The sequence below is a fragment of the Alosa alosa genome, chromosome 8 (genome assembly GCF_017589495.1).
Source record: "Alosa alosa isolate M-15738 ecotype Scorff River chromosome 8, AALO_Geno_1.1, whole genome shotgun sequence".
Classification (NCBI taxonomy): domain Eukaryota; kingdom Metazoa; phylum Chordata; class Actinopteri; order Clupeiformes; family Clupeidae; genus Alosa; species Alosa alosa.
Window position 1 is genome coordinate 32,107,912 of NC_063196.1, and position 20,495 is coordinate 32,128,406.

Here is a 20,495-nt window from a genome sequence, read left to right on the forward strand (position 1 = left end):
ACTGGAAGTGAACTATACTGTAAAAACAAGATTATAGTAGCCTATTTGCTGACACTCACTCAAAGCGGTGCTCTTTGGCTGAGGTTTTATATCGAGTGTTGTAAAAATAACATTAACATCGTGCTATTACGTTTTATGCTAATTCTCTTGATTTTATACTAGGCCTACACAGACAATTATTTCATAAATGTATTGTGTGTGCGTGCATTTTTTTGTGTGTGTGTCATTGTTCAATGGTCTTCTCAGCTGGATGGTGAGAGTTTAATTTGCTTATGATCTGTCGTAACCCAAATGCGGGGCTTTCCCTGCCCACCCTTCACCAACAGGATGTGGTTGTCAGTTTGCATGTGTAGCTTGCAATGCAGCACAATCTGTGATGGAACTCCGGCGTCAAACCTCGTGCGACGGCCCCACAGAGAAACTCAAAGAGAACAATACCAACTCTCGTCACGGGGATATAGAGGTAATTAGTAAAAGACAAATATTTGTAGAGAGTTGACTATGGAACCCTGGAGGTGTCACTGTAAGATATTTTTAGGTGCACGTTTTACTTAATAGTGTGCTCATTTGACTAAATTGTGCTCTCATTTTAGTTTTTGTCAAATGAGCTCACAATTTAGTATTATGTGTGCATGATTTAGTAAACTTTGCACACATTATAGTAACATTTGTGCACAATTTACTAAATTGAGCGCACAATGTAATGAAATGACACCGCAATTTAGTAAAACAAGAGCACTATGTAATTAACCGAGCACACAATATATGAAATTGTGCACACATTCTCTCAAAAACAAATATTGCAATGACACCTCCTGGGCTCCATAGTTGTCTGGTCAGTCACATGTTAATATTTCAGAAGGGACTTTTCTGGTGCTTCTCTTGTGGCACATGACACCTCACACACAGAGCCACTGAGATTTTCATTTAACATGTGAACACGTCATGATGACGGGTCATTTTACTGTGAGGTTGCACAATAATCTACCCTACAAATGATGCTTTCTTTCCATGACTACTCTTTAAAGTAGGCCTATATACAACAATGTATCTTTGGTCAATGTGGAATGATCTCATGACAAGAGTAAACCCATGAATAGCCTGCTACAGTGATCCACATAGTGACCGGTAATGCTGTGGCGAATATGTTGGATGTCGAGATGTATTTACAGTACATGGACACAGCATTCAAATGCCTCAGCAGCCCATACTCAGGAAAAACACTGGGACTGAGGGAGAGAAACTGAGAGATGTCTACAACTGTTGCTGCATCGGTATATCTTTGCATGGGTTGGCAGTTGGGTTTGGTACTAAGGCCTTACAAATTCAAATGGGGTTAGAGCAGTGTCATGTCAGGTCATGGTAAAAGAGCAGTGCCCAAATCATGATTATGTGCTCTTTGTTGTAGTCTGCATGCCTTTACATGTCTCTGAGCACTTGCCACACTTTTCCCCCGAAAATGAACAAATAATTTCTGACTTTCACTTCACTTTGTTGTCTTAAAGAGGAACTGCTCTTATCTGACACCACTGGGTTTTGGTTCTTTGTGTGTTGGTATGGCAACCTCGCCCCTCACAACAAGCAGAGTAGTAGTACTTGGTTCCCACTGAACTTGTAACTCACTCTGTGCTATGTTGACTTGTTGGTCTGTGCCTTTGCATGACAAGAGTAATTTGTACCATCTCTATCTCTCTGTCTCTCCCTAGCAGGATGTTTTGTCTCAGTCTCAGTCTCACACTCTGTGTGTGTGTGTGTTTTCTGTCTGTCTGTCTCTGTGTTTACCTAGCAGGATGTTTTGTCTCAGTCTCAGTCTCACACTCTGTGTGTGTGTGTGTTTTCTGTCTGTCTGTCTCTGTGTTTACCTAGCAGGATGTTTTGTCTCAGTCTCAGTCTCACACTCTGTGTGTGTGTGTGTGTTTTCTGTCTGTCTGTCTCTGTGTTTACCTAGCAGGATGTTTTGTCTCAGTCTCAGTCTCACACTCTGTGTGTGTGTGTGTTTTCTGTCTGTCTGTCTCTGTGTTTACCTAGCAGGATGTTTTGTCTCAGTCTCAGTCTCACACTCTGTGTGTGTGTGTGTTTTCTGTCTGTCTGTCTCTGTGTTTACCTAGCAGGATGTTTTGTCTCAGTCTCAGTCTCACACTCTGTGTGTGTGTGTGTTTTCTGTCTGTCTGTCTCTGTGTTTACCTAGCAGGATGTTTTGTCTCAGTCTCAGTCTCACACTCTGTGTGTGTGTGTGTTTTCTGTCTGTCTGTCTCTGTGTTTACCTAGCAGGATGTTTTGTCTCAGTCTCAGTCTCACACTCTGTGTGTGTGTGTGTGTGTGTGTGTGTGTGTGTTTTCTGTCTGTCTGTCTCTGTGTTTACCTAGCAGGATGTTTTGTCTCAGTCTCAGTCTCACACTCTGTGTGTGTGTGTGTTTTCTGTCTGTCTGTCTCTGTGTTTACCTAGCAGGATGTTTTGTCTCAGTCTCAGTCTCACACTCTGTGTGTGTGTGTGTTTTTGTCTGTCTGTCTCTGTGTTTACCCTAGCGGATGTTTTGTCTCAGTCTCAGTCTCACACTCTGTGTGTGTGTGTGTTTTCTGTCTGTCTGTCTCTGTGTTTACCTAGCAGGATGTTTTGTCTCAGTCTCAGTCTCACACTCTGTGTGTGTGTGTGTTTTCTGTCTGTCTGTCTCTGTGTTTACCTAGCAGGATGTTTTGTCTCAGTCTCAGTCTCACACTCTGTGTGTGTGTGTGTTTTCTGTCTGTCTGTCTCTGTGTTTACCTAGCAGGATGTTTTGTCTCAGTCTCAGTCTCACACTCTGTGTGTGTGTGTGTGTGTGTGTGTGTGTGTGTGTGTGTGTGTGTGTGTGTGTGTGTGTTTTCTGTCTGTCTGTCTCTGTGTTTACCTAGCAGGATGTTTTGTCTCAGTCTCAGTCTCACACTCTGTGTGTGTGTGTGTGTGTGTGTGTGTTTTCTGTCTGTCTGTCTCTGTGTTTACCTAGCAGGATGTTTTGTCTCAGTCTCAGTCTCACACTCTGTGTGTGTGTGTGTGTGTGTGTGTGTGTGTGTGTGTGTATAATGTGTGTGTGTGTGTATAATGTTTGTGTGTGTGTGTGTGTGTTTTCTGTCTGTCTGTCTCTGTGTTTACCTAGCAGGATGTTTTGTCTCAGTCTCAGTCTCACACTCTGTGTGTGTGTGTGTGTGTGTGTGTGTGTATGTGTGTGCAGTGTACCTGAGTTAAGGTCACTCTACAGTGGTCCTGTAGTAGAGGGTCGCTGGTCCATGTGTGTGCTGAGTGGCAGCTCCTGCTCTGATGTGAACGTGGTTCCTATGACAGCAGCTTCTGCCTCCACTCAGTGTCTCTCTTTCTCTCTCTCACTCTTTCTCTGCCCCTCACTCTCTCTCTCTCTCTCTCTCTCTCTCTCTCTCTCTCGCTGGGGAATCCTCTGGGTTGTCCGCACCCCTCCTCTAACTCATGACTGTTTCCATGACCGAGCTGTCAGTTTTGGAACAGTTGACGCGGAGGCCGGTGAGTCTGTGGTCTTGAGGGAGCGAGGGTGTGGTTTTCGGAGGGTGTGTGTGTGGGGTGCTGCTTGTGGAGGTGGAGGAAGAGGAGGAGGGATGTTGTCAATATGGTCCTCAGTCACTGTAAACACAGGAAGCGCATGGCTGAAGTGACAGGGAGTTTTTTTTTGGCTGTGGTGCACCGCGTCGATAGAGATCTGCACAGTGCACCACTGCACGGGGACTGCACACAGAGAAACACACCTATCTACGTCACGCCCTAGTTAGCAAAAAGCCCCCTCGCTCAGCCAAGGTGAGTTGTTTGCATGTGTGTTCAGTGTGTGTGTGTGGGTTGTGGGTGGGTGTTAGACATGGAATGCTGTAAGTCACTCTAAAATGAAAAGCATGTATGATATTGGTATACTCCCTGTTTTGAACACTTGCGAAAGACATGCATTCACTTTCAATTACATCACAGAATTGAGGAAACATCAGGGACTTCTTTCATAAAATTCTGGTTTGACCACTTACAGAAACCGAAGCTAGCTATAAAGCTGTTTTTAATATCTTCCTTCAAGGTGTTTTTCTAACTGCGTCTTCCTTGTGGCTATTTTTAGTGCTGCACAGTAATAACCTGCCACTTGTTATGGGCCTGCCCTGCTGGTTGACTTTAGCCTTCTAGCATTCTTGGGCAAGGTGTACACCCAGTGACAAGTGCTCAGTTAATCTAGTGTAACCCCCAACTTTGGTGAGTGTAGAGGGGGGGTGCTTAATGTTTTCCTGTTTAGTTTCACACTCTAGAACTTATTCACCATATCCTCCTATAAAACAACATGACTGACCTTTGAGAAGGAACACTGCCCTTTATTTGTAGACATTATGCGTCACAGCAGATAATCGAGCGGTAGTTTTGGAATATGTATCACCGCCAATCTTCCAGAGACACTTTCAGAACAGGTCAGGGCAAGCCACTGATTGGTCTGTGTGTACCCTGCACCTCACCACATCCTGTTCTTGTGGTGCGACCCTTTGCTTTTGTTAACAGCGCATTCAGTGACCCCTCCGCCCCCCACCTCAAGCCTCTGGTGGTGAGGTTCTCTGTCTGTCTGTCTTGTTTGACCTCTCTGTCTGACTGACAGCTGTCATTCACTCTTTCCTGCGGCTCCTCATAAAATGGTTTTAAGTTATAGAGGAATTCGAGTCTAAATCTCTCTATGTGTGGTGCTTCTTCTCTCTCTGTGTGTGTGTGTGAGTGTGTGTGTGTGAGAGAGAGAGGTCTCTGCAAGAGTTTTTTGCCGTTGTACCCAAGCCCTGCTGAGTAAACTGAAACCCTGATCGTCAGAAACCCTGTGCCACAAACGTCGCGCACAACGTTCTACATAAAACACTCGTAAAAAAACAACAACCATTCATTTCAGCCCAAATAGACCCCAAACCCAGCGGTTATTTGTGTGTGTGTGTGTGTGTGTGTGTGTGGAGAGGGTACTCACAGTGATGGCTCAGCGGTGTGTATGCATGCAGCTGCGCTCCCCGTGGCTGCCTGTGCAGGCTTGTCTGGCTGGTGAAGCCTCGTCCTACTCTCTCTCTCACACACACACACACACACTGAGCTCTCTTCAGCGCCACTCCACTGTTATCTCCCCAAACGAGGAAGTGGCTGCATTTATTTATTTTTTTCTTTTGAGCTCTACCGGCAAGGAAACAATAAAGAGAAAGAAAGAAAGAAAGAAAGAACGAGGCAGTGAAGGGAGGGAGAAAGACAGAACTACACGCTACAGGAAGGATAGAAGCCAGTCTATGCAGAAGAACAGGGTCTTTTCTCCACTGAAACACTACTTCCTCGTGCAACTTGCGAATTTGCCCCAGGTGGTCTAGATTGGGGCTTGGGAGGACTGTACTTTCAATTTGGAGGAGTTGCTTGTCTACCCACCCACCCATTTGATTGCTGTTTGCCATCCTTAGCTCTTCTACATCATTACCACATTTTGATTCACTGCTGGGTCAGAGTCAACACCATGGAAAGTGTGTGTGTGTGTGTGTGTGATAGATAGATAGATAGATAGATAGATAGATAGATAGATAGATAGATAGAGAGAGAGAGAGAGAGAGAGAGAGAGAGAGAGAGAGAGAGAGAGAGAGAGAGAGAGAGAGAGAGAGAGAGAGAGAGAGAGAGAGAGAGAGAGAGAGATAATATGTATGCATACTACATAACATGAATAACATTGTTACTGTGTCAGTTTGTGGAAAACCAGTAATGAACAGGGAAATGGCTCCGGCACAAAAGCAGATGGAGGCTATCATTACAGGAAGCAGGATCAGGGACAATCCCTGTCTCAATCCAGGAACAATAATCCTGACCTGACAAATAACCCTTTATGCAACTTTTAAAACAAAAGCAGGAAAGGAACTAGGACATATGGGAGCATTTGTTATGCTATAATGATCCTGTCAATATTTATTTTAAATAATTTTGACCTTTATTTGATTGTATGTCACTGACAACTAACAAGTTGCTAGTTTATATTTAAATGTTTCAAATGTTAAAAGTTAATGGCCCTGTGCAGTCACTTTGTCAAGTCAGATAATCTTGATTAATTTTGTGTATGAGGTGCTTGACTCTTAGGTTCTCTCAAAAAGCCAAGACTTCAAACAACTAGCACTGACAGCAGGAAGTCTTCTAGGCCTCATCCACTTTTGCAGATGCCATACACAGTTTTGGTTTCTCAAAATTGGTAATTTGAGACTTACAGTAATGATGCATTCCAAAGACATGAGCGTGTTGTGTAGCTTGCTTGACATTATGGTATTGCAGATCTCTTCCTTTGCTATTGGTGCTAATTATATATAGTTTTCTTTCCTTGTTTTAAAACATTTTAAAAACCTGAAACAAATGCTTGTTTTAAAACATTTCAAAAACCTGAAACAAATGCTGTAGATGTGTGAAATGCACACTTAAATTGGTAAACATGATCAGTAACTGCTGGTTCAGAATTGCCCTAAATTAGCCTGTCAGGAAGAGTTTTATAGTATTCATTTCAAGTTTAGCAGAATTACGTTTGAAGGTCTGTTGTTTTACATTGTGCGTACAGTTGTCATATTTGTTCTAGATCTGTACTTCCTTGTGATTTAGTGTCCAAACCCCTTCTCTCAGTTCCTCAAATGTTTCCTTACGCAACACCAATGTGAAAACAACTGAAAACATATGAAACAATCTTGTGAATCTTAAAGCACACTGCAATAAAAAAGGGACAGGCATGCATGAAACCGGAATGTAAAAGTGACATATGACCTCTCCACTCTCCCCCATACTAAGAATTGAATAATTTCATAATGTCGTGTTAATGTTATGACTTTGTTATGGTGTTGACACTGGAGGCTGGTGAAGGCTGTTTCATCTGTAGGCTGTGCAGTGTGTTTCTCTTCTCCTCTCTGCTGCATTTGACTCATCAGGTGCACTGTGGCAGATGACAGGAGGGGTTTCCCAATAGAGAAGTAACAAGTTTCCATTTAACAAGTCTGCAATGGAGAGACACAGTCAGTAAATTAAAATCGAAGAGGCTCTTTTTTTCCCACTTGGCTCAAAACAAAACAGCGCCAGACACATAGTGGCAGTAATGCGATATAGTTTCAGCTCTTTGATCTCCACCATTCGCCACTCGCCCCCCTAAACTTGCATGTACACCCTCATATTTTTTTCCCACTTTCTAGTGATTTGATGTCGAGCAGAGATGAATTTACCGGCACTAGAGATGTGAGCAAAACAAGTGATGCTTTGAGCCTCTTTGGTATAGATCTCTGCTCTGAAATGGTACTGCAAGTCTGCACTTGCAGGGTGGCTTGAGGTTCTTCCAGGTAAATTCAAGTGAACTGCCCATGCATTGTTGTCCAGAAATTATGCTGCTATATTTGGCTGTGTATGAGCATACTCCAAATCCTGGCAAAGCCTTTTCAAGACGGTGTAATTAAAATGTTTTCACACCTTGTGAAGTTGGGTTTGTTATTGCTGTGGACAGAAAACAATACATAACTCACCCTGTGGCTCCTTTTGGAAACACACTGACAAACAACATTTTTAATTGGACATTAGGCTGTTGGCAGTTTGCATTTGTATTTTGTACACCATTCATGTTTCAATGATTTCACTTTGTTTGTTTCTCTCTCTCTCTCTCTCTCTCTCTCTCTCTCTCTCTCTCTCTTCTCTCTTTCTGTCTGTGTGTGTGTGTGTGTGTGTGTGTGTGTGTGTGTGTGTATGTGTGTTCATGTGTTTGTGCAGAAAGAGAGAGAGAGAGAGACAGAGAAAAACAAGAAGATGGATAGAAAAAAAATATTGAAAGTAAAAAGGTTTGATAAATAACCTGTGAGGTTTTGTGAACTTCCTCTTTCAAGCCTTATCAACAGTTATCAGGAAATTGTGTTTGGTGTATGATGATTGCGCAGACAAGGCTCGCTGCCATAAAACAAGACTGTTTCCATTGCGTCCTCCAAAAACTATTTTCACCAAAACAACACATACAGGTGCATTGAGCTATGTGTGGTCTGGAAGGATGAGCACTGATTAAAATATGTCAGCATTTTTCAGTAAATGGAGCAAAACCAAAATCCAAATATTATGCAATATTAGAAACTGCGTATTTGTGTGTAGTGAAGATGTGGGTCCATATGCTGTTCATAATATGGGAAGAGTTGTGGCAGTAATTAGAGTAGGACTATGTCAGTGAGTGTTCAGGGTTTTGGCGGTGACTAGAGTTAAGGGTCGTGGCAGTGGTTGCTTGCCAGGGTGAAGCAGATTAAAAATTGAAGGGTCATATAACAACAACCCATTACATTTATATAGCACAGAAAGAGCTTTACAGTGAAGGGGCAAGCTCACTGACCAACACCAGAATGGTTGCACTCAGTCTGAGGTTGGATCCTATAACTGAGACAGGCACATGTAAACCTTTTCAACACCAAATGACAAAGCACTTGTCAGAGAGTGGACATGCATGTAGATGAAACTGGCTGTGATATATTCCGTGTCAAATCAGATAAGGTTGCACCGTCTCAGATTTTGTTCAAACCTTGTCTACATCATGAATGGGTCCCAAAACCAAAGCCTGTAAAATATTTCTGTTCAAATTGTATGTCTTCATATTATGTTCATCTTCAGTTTTACAGCCTGAAAAACACATTATCTGGGAAGCAATGTTTGGGCATTAATATCACGAAAAGTACTATTCATATTATATTAAATGAATGGGCATAAAGTACTATTCATATTATATTAAATGAATGGGCATACAGTACTATTCATATTATATTGAAATGAATGGGCATACAGTGTAAAGCAGAGCAGTGTAAAGTAAAGCAGAGTGTAAAGCAATCACGTGAAAAAATCAAGGGTGAAAAAATGTACGAAAACATTGAAATGGAAAAAAAAAATATTTTAGGTCTAAGTTCTGGGACCTGAACAGTATGTAGACCAGTGGCTCTCAAACTTTTTGTCATTCCCCACTTTGGAGGTGAGGAAATTTCAAGCCCCACTTGACCCTATCAACCCGGCAAAATGGTAACGGTCAAATATCTTCTTTTTTTTTTTTTTTTTGCATTTTGGTTCCAAGTTACATTTCCCGTCTCGGTCCGCTGGATTGGATGTTGGTCTGTTTATGACATAACAGTGTGGCTTGTCAATCTTCCTTGTCAAAAAGAAAGGCAAAATTAAAGATAGGCACAACTTTTTTTAATTTTTTTATTTCCTCCTGTTCCTCGCGCCCCACCTGTCATGTCTCTATTCCCCACTAGTAGGAGCCCCCACACACACACTTTGAGAACCACTGCTGTAGACAAACTTTGAGCAAAATCTGAGACAGTGCAGCAATAATTTTCTTGGATCCTGTCTGATTTGACACGGAATGACCCAATAGCATTGAAAGCCTAACAAGTCCAGTGAGGCATAATTGTACAGTATTGCCCCAGTGCTCACCACTGGTACTGTTGTATAACAGTAATGAATTAAGTTCATCCTTAAATCAGTATTTGTGTTCCTACAACTTTCAGATACGTGTTTGGAACAATGCAGGTCAAGTTTTATATTATGTTCACTGGGGACTCCTGGTGGTCATTGAGGTAAAGTGCAGCTTTGACTGAAGTTTTGAAGAGATTTGGAGCAGGTTTGTCTGGTTTACTAAATGTCAGTTGTCACATTTGTGAGTCATAGAACAGCCCTAGATCATAGAATTGGCCAAACATTAGAATCTATTTCATTACATCATATCATATCTTATGCCAGCAGCCAGACCAATGAATACCGTTCTCTGATCTGATGGACATTGTGTTATTGGAGCTGCCATCTTCCGGATGAGACATTAAACCGAGGTCCTGACCCATTGTGGTCACTAAAGATCCCATGGCACGTATTGCACAGAGAAGGGGATTCCCCGGTGAACTGGCTAAATTCCCAACCTCGCTCTTTCATTTGTTTAACTGGCTCATTCATTCATTCCTTCCCCAGCTCTGCACCTCAAGCTAATGTGTGGTGAGCATTCTGGCCCATAATGGCTGCTGTGCATCACCCAGGTGGGTGCTACACATTGGTTATGGTTAGTGAGGTCCCCACTTCACTCTAAAGCACTTTGGGCGCCTTGATAAAGTCAAGTCAAGTCAAGTCAAGTCAAGTCGGCTTTTATTGTCAATTTCTTTACATGCACTGGTCATACAAAGAATTGAAATTTCGTTTTCCGCTTTCCCATGCAGACACAGACATGCTTTAAATACAGACATAGACATACTATAGACATAGCCATAGACAATAAACATTAAATTAAAGTGCAAGACTGAAATATAGAACATGTATGTATCAAAATAGAAATATAGGAAAAAAAAAAAAAAAAAATAGAGGTAGTTGTGTTGTATATTTATATAGTCTTAACAGTTACATGAAGTTTAAACTTGTGCTTGTGTGACCTGTATATTTACATTGATATGCAGTATGCAGTAATTTCAAGTATATCAGGCTTGATGTGAAGCAGCAACACGTTAGGCTGCGCAGTCACAGTGCAGTTCCACAGGGCGGTGTTGGGGGTTAGGTAGACAGGATCCTAGTTTCCTAGGTTCCTGGCTGGCTGGTGGGTGGGGGCTGTCAGTGATGGGAGAGTGGGTAGAGTGTTCAGCATCCTGATTGCTTGGTGGATGAAGCTACTTGCCAGTCTGGTGGTGCGGGAGCCGAGGCTCCTGTACCGCTTCCAGAGGGCAGGAGGCTGAACAGTTCGTGTGCAGGGTGGGTTGTATCCTTGACAATCATTAGTGCTTTGCGGGTGAGGCGGGTGGTGTAAATGTCCTGCAGGGAGGGGAGTGGTGCTCCAATGATCCTCTTAGCTGTGTTAACAGTGCGCTGGAGGGTCTTCCTGTTCTGATCTGTGCAGCTTCCGCCCCACACTGTGATGCTGCTGGAGACGATGCTCTCGATGGTCCCTCTGTAGAATGTAGTCATGACAGGAGGCGTGGCACTTGCCTTCTTCAATTTGCGCAAGAAGTAGAGGCACTGCTGGGCTTTCTTCACCAGTGATGCTGTGTTGGTGGTCCAGGAGAGGTCGTCGCTGATGTGCACCCCCAGAAATGTTGTGCTGCTCACTCTCTCCACAGCATCTCCGTCGATGGACAGTGGTGGCAGTTGTTTGTGGCCTCTCTGAAAGTTGACAACAATCTCCTTGGTCTGCACTATATAAATGCAAATATAAATGCACTATATAAATGCAAATTGTTGTTGTTGTTGATGTGTCAGTTACTGTATATATGGCAGTTAAAGTTTATGTTACTAAGTAGTATAGTTCTAGTTATAGCTGTCACTTTCTCTCGTCAGACGTCTGCTTTCACTGAATATGGATTAGCTGGGTATATGTGTATATATATATCAGTGTTTCCCACATAATGAATTCTATTTGTGGTGGTAGGTTTGCAGAAACTTGAATGCAACAGTTTTTAGCAAATTAGCAAAGCGTGGTTATGATGCTAACCAGATTTAAGCACAATTTTTAGTGTGTAGTACAACCTGGAAAATCATTGTGTGGTGGTCAATGTTGATATTGTGGTGGGCCGCCACAAATAAGTCAATGTATGGGAAACACTGTATATATATATTGGTATATATTATTAATATGGGTCTATTAGTATATATCATACTTCCACTGAATATGGGTGAGCTGGGTCAGATTTGCTCAGGTATTGGGTGGGTGGGGTGACACCGCAGTGATATACGGTATACACTAGCTGCGCACTAGCAAATGAGGAACAAGTCAGGCACTTCTCTTATAGCAAATCAGTCCGTCTCATCCTGTGTGAATGACACAGAGCGCTCTGCATGCTCGCTATATGTAGTTACTCTTTTAGGAAATCCAAAGGCAAATACTGTGTCAAACAGCCACAGGAGATGCACATGCAGTAGTAGTAGTAGGCCTTTATTGTCACATACCTCACAAGTGCCCACAGAGAGAAGATATTCTGCACACTGGGATGTGGAGTGGACTCAGAGTCATGCTGTGATCTATGTGGTCAGTAGAGGGTGCCAAAGCTGCACAACTAACCTTATGGCTTCACAATCTGGACCACAATCTCAAAGGTTCGCTCATAGTGAATTAAGAATCAAATTCATTTACTGGGACGCACAGTGGCCAACTTTATAAATCTCCCCACATCTGTGGTGTCTCAAGAGTCCCGCCCACTCGACATGTTCTGCATTGGCAGGACTTCGCCCACTCGACATGTTCTGCATTGGCAGGACTTCGCCCACTCGACATGTTCTGCATTGGCAGGACTTCGCCCACTCGACATGTTCTGCATTGGCAGGACTTCGCCCACTCGACATGTTCTGCATTGGCAGGACTTCGCCCACTCGACATGTTCTGCATTGGCAGGACTTCGCCCACTCGACATGTTCTGCATTGGCAGGACGCGGTGATGGACAGGCGTGTCCGGATGTAATAAAAGAGCCATGATGCTCACAGACATGTGCTGTCTTCTCTTCCTCCTCTCCTGTCTTCCTCCTCTCCCTCCTTCCTTCTCTCCTCTCCCTCTATCCTGGTGGTGCCACCAGACCCTGCAGGTTGAAGGGAAGCCCAGTACAGAACATCAGCACCATCAGGCTCCACCACCACGATATTTTATCTAGCGGTGTCCAAGTTGCCATGGTCGTTTTCAACACGTCTGATTAAGTAGTGCAATCATTTCAGTTAAGAAGGCCTAACCACAGGCCTGCTCTGGCCAAGTCAAATGATCAAGTTCCACCAATACAAAGAGTTTCAATCAATTCTAATCAACATGAGGCAGCTGTCAGCCTGCAGTCCAAGATGAGAGTGCTCTAACAGGGTTTTTTTTCACAGGGTGTCGGACGTGTGTTTGCCTCCAATCCCACAGTGCACACTTTTATGTGGAAAAGATCCAAAAGCATTCATCCCCCATGCTTGTCCACTGCCAGGTGTGGACTCTGTGTGGTCCCACTGTCCCACAGCTATCAAGACCAAAAGCAGCCCAGTGAAGCTGCTCTCAGGCCAGCCTGTTCCTCTTTCAGAACTTGGCTACAGCCCACGGCCCAGAGGTGAGACTGATCTCAAGAATTTACAGATTTGACACACATTTGGAGCGAAAGCCTCCATTTCATTCATTACTTACCGTCATGACTTTGGGCAGCTGTGCCTGTGTGTGTGCGTGTGTGTCTGTGTGTGTGTCTATGTGTCTCTGTGTGTGTGTGTGTGTGTGTGTGTGTGGCATGCATGCATGCATGAGCCTGTGGATGGTGCACATGTGTGCACAGAATGTGGTTGTGTTTTTGTGTGCATGTTAAATATTTGCGGGCTGGCCCTCGTTTGTGTGTCTTTCTTAAATGATGTCAGCACAGTGAAGGCGTACTGATTAATGTCCACTAGACCCTCTCTCCAGATGGGTCCAGTTACGGCAAACCACCCTGCAATGACACAGTGACATAATCCCATAGTAACTAACTAATGAAAATAGTTGGGATGATTGTTACTAAGAGGGAGGAAGTGAATGAATAAGAGTGTTTGAGGGAGAGAGAGAGAGAGAGAGAGAGAGAGAGAGAGAGAGAGAGAGGGAGAGAATTGCAGACATTTAGCCTGACCACAGAAAGGGATGTTTCTCTCAATGTTTGTCTTGTTAACTCAGGCAGTTGTCACTGGCTCGTTGGTTGTTCTAGGTAGTTTAGATTGAGAATAAACTCTTTGGTCAAGAAAGCCACGGCTGATCATAAAGGGAGTGCAGTGAAATGTCATCAGCTTTATTTATGTTTGAAGTTACCATGGCTGTGGTTGTCTCCATAGTACATTCCTACAACATGCGTCCACAGACAGGCTCAAGCAAGCCCATGTTTATCTGAAGGCACAGACAACCAAAAATAAGTCTTAAGCTTCCATATCATACTAGATATATGTGTCTTGTAGCCAGTCAACACATGTTATTTCTGCCAACATCTGACATCTGGCTTGTGTAGCTGTTGCTCTGTGGAGGACACTGTGTTAGGTCTGCTGTAACAAAAGCAGCTACCTCCAACATGTAATTAGCAAATCCGTTTGTGCAATGACCACTCCGCATCATAAACACACACACACACACACACACATTATTGTCCTCTGGTGGCTTGTCTGTCTGCTGCTCATTTGACTGGAGAAAAACAAGTTCAGTGGATCCACCCCCAGATGTTACCCTAATTTCACACAAGTGCTCAGATAAGTGGAATCAATGTGGTCCACTGTGTCGCTGCCTAAAACATCAGACTCAAAATGCCCTTTGGATTTCAAACTGACTGGCCAGCAGAATTCAAAAGGAAAGATTTTGAAGTTACTGCCAAAGACGAAACATTTTATCATTGTTTTTTTTCTTTTTTAAAGTCTGAAAAAATGTATCTGAATGTATCTAGCCATTGTACTCCCTGTCCTCTCCAGTACAACTGTGTTATCACGCGAAAGGATAGAAGCTGGAGGACTGTTCTAGAAAGTCTTTCCTGCCCTCTGCTATAACAATTTACAAGTACTTCCCTTTGTACTGGGAGAGCAGAATCCTATTCTAGAGACAGTGTATAGTTTACAATCAATTGCAAGGAGACATCATATCTTAAATGTGTTTGTAAATAATTTGCCTTTGGAGATGAATAAAGTACTCTATCTATCTAGAAACAACAGGGTGAGAATCTAACAGCCTGGTTGTTCTATCAGTAGTAGCCCACTTGCCGATTAGACCAGTATGTGGAAACACGCTGTATATTCACCATTGGTTTGCGTGCTGCTGGACTTAGTTTCCTGAGATCACCTGGAGAGGTTCTGCCTCTACTCCCTAAGGGCATGTGAGCTGCAGAGCCCTCGCTTTAGCGCCCTGATTGGAGGCGACAGTCCGTGGGCTTTGACTCCCTTTGTTCTCCTCGCTTTTTTTGAGGCCTGCTGCACGTTCAGATGATCAGTTGATTCTGTTGGAATCATTCCCATATTCGTTGGGCATGTGGGAACCATCACAGGTAATTGTTCTCCAGCTGTCAGCTGAGAGAGGCGGCATTTGAGGTCTGCTTCTTTTTATAGACTTCTTTTTAGTTTCCTAATGTCTGTTTTATAAAGTACATCAGGGGTCTTTGGTTACCTTGCTTTCTGTTCGGCAGTGTCATGACACTCAGCTTCATCAACAAGTAATGGAGGCCTTATGTTTAAACAAAAAAAATCCTTTATTTTCTCCAACAATATATAACAACAAATCAAATCAAATACTGTAACTGGTATTGCCTCTGAGATTGAAGTAGCTTTACAGACACATAAAATATGCTTCTCTATGATGTTTATAGTTCATATACATTCATATACAAGTAAATATGTATTTTGTGTCTGCATCTGAAAAAGAAATACAACTGACAGTTTTGACAAACAAAAAAATAAAACCGGGAATAATGCTGGTAAACATTTCTGGAGCTCTGGAAGGAGCGTCATTGTGGAGGAGACCTCCCTACAGGAGAACATCCAAGCCTCTCAGTGCTACTCATTGCAGAGCTGAGGCTGCTGCTTGTCCACCAGAGCACGAGCTCATGTCTAATTCATACAGCACGACAGGCTCCACGCAGCCCCCCCCCCGCTAACGCTAATGCTAGCTCAGTGGCTTAAGAGACCTAGACCAGTGGGCCCTGGCTGTGTGTGCTTGGCGTGTGTACAGCATGATATTGGTCATAATGATGAACTAGGCGTCTATATAAAGAAATGGCAGCGTTTTAGAGAACCATTAGGCCCCTGGTGGAGTGGCACATTTCCAAGGCGGGAAGTTGTACGATGGTCAGTTTGTGATGCAGTAACACATCTAAATACTGTAGGGAGGGTCAGTTCGGACTAGTGTGTGGTTTTTAAAAACAGCTGTGGTGAAACCATTAAAAGCATGTCTGTGCTGCCAACAGCTAACTACAACAAAAGTTAAACAATATTGTAGATGTACATAAAATAAACTGCTCAAGTGCTATGGTATGTTACTTATGATGAAGTAAGACTACATAATGACACTGATCACACATATAAAACATAAATGCATTGTTGGAAAATGTAATAAGCAATGGCACTTTTCAGTCCAGCTGTAAATGATAGCAATCGTGTCCTTGAGAGAGAGAAAGAGAGAGAGGAAGGGAGGGAGACAACATTAATACTAAGTAGAGATTCATTGTGTGTTGTCTTTGGCTGCTTTGAAATACTGTTTGATTAAGCTCCATTGCAGCGTTGAAATACTGGGCTTAAAGAACGCCCTTGAGGGATGTACGGTGCAGGCCACACAGACAATCTAACTGTCCGCAGAGCGTAGCCGTGGAGCATTAGTCACATTTGTGTTTGCAGCAATAAAACTACATTAGCTTTTGAATGGCATCTGTTACTCTGCCAGAGGCTATATTCCACATAGTAGTGGTCGATTCAAGTACGGAAATGGCCTTGTCAGTCAAGAGTATTCGGGGTGAGATCCCAACTTCACGTAATTTATATAAAACCCCTGCTTTCATTACATCTTGTTACCAATTTAGTGTGTCAGTCTACCTTGGGCAGTAAATTGGTGCATTTGTGGTCAGACATGGGGGTTTCCAAACATAAACCAAGCCGAGGGAAGTGGCATGTTTGGCAAAGCTCGACAGTACGTGACTTGGTTTAGAGGAGGGCAGAGGTACCGGGAAAGCATTACGCTACCATTATAAAATTGTACATAAAAAGACCCATAAGTATCGTGATGTTAAAATTCACCAGTCAGAGAAATGCACGCACCCGCACACACACACACACTCTCTCACACATACATAAAGACACACACACAAACACACACACACAGTTTAATCAGCTCTCTGAAGCTCACATCCATTAGACATGCACGGCCCTTGTTCCCACTCTCGCCTGCTTCCATCCCCAGCCGGGTCACCGCATGTTACTGCCCATTGTTTTGGTCGGATCTTCTTGGCAAGAGACTCAGGTTTTTTTGTTGTTTATTTTTTTTGGGTCGTGCCAGCCAATGGCGACACCAACTCTGTCCAAAGACAAGAGCCGACCCAGAGGCCCCCAGTGGGGCCCGTTGTCGAAGCATGCTTTTCTCAAAACTGTCAAATCGATTCGCGCGGCGCGGACCAGGAAGTGCGGTGTCTTTGATGCGCCTCACCCAGGCTGTCAAGTCACGCTCCTGCCGCATAACAAGTTAGTTCATTCTGGCCTTTCCAAACACGTAGGAGGGGGAGCACGGCGAGGTGCGTCGGAGGGTCGGTGGGGGTGTGGGGGGGTTGTGTTGGGGATTTGGGGGGGGGGATTTTAGGTGTTACACGTCACCCCCGCATCTTCCACATGGCCACAGTTGGTCCTGCCCCATCCGGAGAACTTGCACTGGTGAATGGTGTCCTCAGTGCCAACGCAGGCCACATCGTCCATCCAAATGAGACCGGTGCCTGTGGGGCAGGTAGGGGAGAGCACAGCGCAGGGTTAGAGAATGAGAGCCATCTTTCAGCAGCTCAAGCAGAGCGTACCGCGCTCGACCACATGCTTTACATAATCATATCTCATTTTTCCACTTCCCGCCTGCCATCGCAATTTTGCACGTCATGAAAGTGACATGATTAAAAAGAGGCTATTTATTTTAGTGATCTGCTATAACACATATAACATTGTTGGTTGAATACCATACAAACACAACTGCGTTGGACATTATTCATCTCTTGTAACAGTAATAGGTAGGATTTTATTTTGATGCTAAAATACAGTTCAGAGTGAATATGTGTGAGCATGTCAGTGCCAGAGGACTGGTTGAAAGGTTAAAAGTGTTTATTCGTGTCTCTCTCGTTCTCTCCCTTGGAAAGCCCTAATATGAGTCAGATATCTGGCATAGACATGAAACACTTCAATGACTCTCCAAACAACCCTTTCTCTCTTTCTCTTGCACTCCCTTCTTTTTCTCTCTCTCTCTCTCTCTCTCTCTCTCTCTCCCCTTGTCCTTCCTCTGAAATTTGTGCAGGCACCACACAGGGCAGCCAAGTACCACCCAAGAGGACCTCTGGCAGAGGGGTTCCCACTGAAAGTGTCTTTACTGCCTTTATTAATTATCTAACACATTAGATTCTAACAAAACCACCCATCTCTCCATCTCTCTCTCTCTCTTTCTCTCTCTCTCTCACACACACACACACACAGACCTTGTTTTGAGCAAGGCCAGAAATGATTTCCAGGCACGACGAAACGATCCCAGCTCTTGACAGCTTAATGAATTGGTTGTGTTCGGTCCACTGTGCAAAGCACTGTCCAAATCCTCTTTTAAGGTGCCACCATTCTTTTATGAGGCAGAATAAATCAGTGGCTTTACTTTGAGCCATCTTTTTATAACTCGTTATCTTTCGCAAGCATTCGAAGGACTCTACTCTAAAGTTATGACTTGGGGTGTGAAGGTTGAAGCTGTCTTCTTAAAAATTCAATTTTCGTGCTTTTTGAGAGGCTGGTTAAGAGACTGGTTAGGAGGTTGCCTTTCATAAGGATTCAAAAGGAGGTCACTATACTCTCCCTCAGTCCAAGAGCACACATTTAGGTAAAGGGAAAGTTTCATTGGCTCTGATGGATTTTTCTGTCCTTCTAACGCCATGGTTCCAAAGTTTAGTGACATACAGTATATTAAAGAGTCACAGCTTAAGGCTGACAAATACAAAAAATGTCTAAGGGTCAAAACATGCCAGATATCATATAATGTACAGTATTGTTTTTGTTTGAGAGTGTTTGTGTGTAGAACACTTTAGACTGTAATTCAGCTCATAATGTGAACATTGCCAAAACACTCTCACAGCGTTCCAAAGTCCAAAGTGAAAACAACCCTATCAAGAGAGCACGTCAGAACATGAAGAGGACTTCATATCAATCCTGCGTATATGTACAAATATTCCCCATGACTGATTACAAAACATCCTGAGAGGCCTTTCCAGGCTGTTAAGGCTTACTCATGCTCCGCCAGGCGTCCATCTACGCAAGCATCTCTCACAAGCTGAGAGCTTAAAATGAATGTGTTGAAAACAACACAACTTGCATTGTTTTTAACACATCTCTTTCTCCAGATAGGGACAACACATTAGTGTGAGAGCTTGCAGATGTGCAGCGGCGTTCAACCCCACCACCACCACCACCAGCACCCAGTAAGGCTGTTAGCGGTCCGCTGCGGGTCCAAGCGTCCACGCACAGATTTGAAGAACGACCACAGAGAGCTGACCAGACCAGTCCCGAGTCCAACCCTCTGCACAAGTATGAGTCATCCCCACGTGGAACGAGGTCAAGTTGTGGATCTTTTGAGGAACACTCTGTTTTGCATGCTGCCTCATGCAAATGTGTTTTAAAGCACAATAAGTATGCAATGTACTTTAATATAGCAGTCCAACAGCTGCAGGATATTAATATATCCCATATTTTCTGTGACGAATAAAATTTTTTCTTTTATAGACAACATGTTTACCAAAACCCATTCACAGGATTATGTGTTGCTTGTAATAACAATTTTTCAAAGATATTTGCGCATTATCATCCATGATTAATATCACAAATCACGGCGGACTGCATGTGTGGAGTTGAGGTCTGACTCAAAGCAGCTCACGGACAAACATCTTCACAGCAGCGCGGAAAATGGCAGTGTCGGTGTCACGTGTTCAAAGCACAGATGTTTACTTGTGTCTGATACGAGATTAATGACATTTTCATTTTTTAAAGTATGTTGATACATTTTCAGCTTTTCATATTTACTTCATATTTGTTGAGGCTCAAAACAATTGATGTGTTTTAGTGATGACAGTGTTTTAAACAAAACACCATTCTTTAAACAAAACACCAATGGGCGTCATACGTGATTTCAGAGCAAAACAAATAACTGCTTATTTTAGTTCAGCTCTCTCAATACTAAACTCTCCCAAGAATTTGGTGGTCAGTTTAGCAAACTGCAAAGGACACTTTGACAGATACTATAACAAATCATTATATATAGTCTTTTCTAAACAAGACATAATGTAAAGAATTTCTGTAGCTGAAAGTAGGCTAAGTTATGGTGGTGGACAACCAGATTCATGTTACCATAGAGACTGTTTTGATGGCATCCCTATAAACTCCTATTCATCTCCAAAAGTGACCCAACACAGCGGGCTGTAAAATACCTCCTAAAAGCACAATGGACATAACAAATGGTCTCAAGCATTTCCAAGGTCCATAAATGTGGACTGATCACTCTATTGGATCTGACCTTTAGAGCTGGTCATTATGGGATGCAGACGGAGATGAAAGGACAGACCTGCCTCTCCTGGTTACATTACCACAGAACCAGGAGCAGTGTTGACTATTATTATTATTATTATTATTATTATTAAACATTATTATTTGTTCAGTAAACAGATAAATATAGAACTGGTTTCCTTCTATTACTAGATACAGTAACTACTCCAGTTGATATGTGTTCATGCTCTCTGTAAGATGGTGGAACTGTGTCAAACTGACCTCATCAGTTTATACTGACAGTGATAAATATTA

The 20,495-nt window shown here is 43.2% G+C and overlaps 1 protein-coding gene and 1 long non-coding RNA gene across 2 annotated transcripts in view; one reads left to right on the forward strand and one right to left on the reverse strand.

The window, feature by feature from the left end:
• Positions 1 to 14: 14 nt before the first annotated feature.
• On the forward strand, positions 15 to 19,835 carry LOC125299774. Its single transcript, XR_007194443.1, has 3 exons — positions 15 to 463; positions 12,837 to 13,051; positions 19,046 to 19,835. It is a non-coding gene; the product is annotated as an uncharacterized LOC125299774 (long non-coding RNA).
• scara5 (scavenger receptor class A, member 5 (putative)) overlaps positions 17,268 to 20,495 on the reverse strand; it is a 52,343-nt gene continuing 49,115 nt past the window's right edge. The window contains exon 9 of the mRNA XM_048251211.1: positions 17,268 to 17,401. Coding sequence (XP_048107168.1) covers positions 17,268 to 17,401 — 134 coding nt within the window. The remainder of the gene's footprint in view (positions 17,402 to 20,495) is intronic.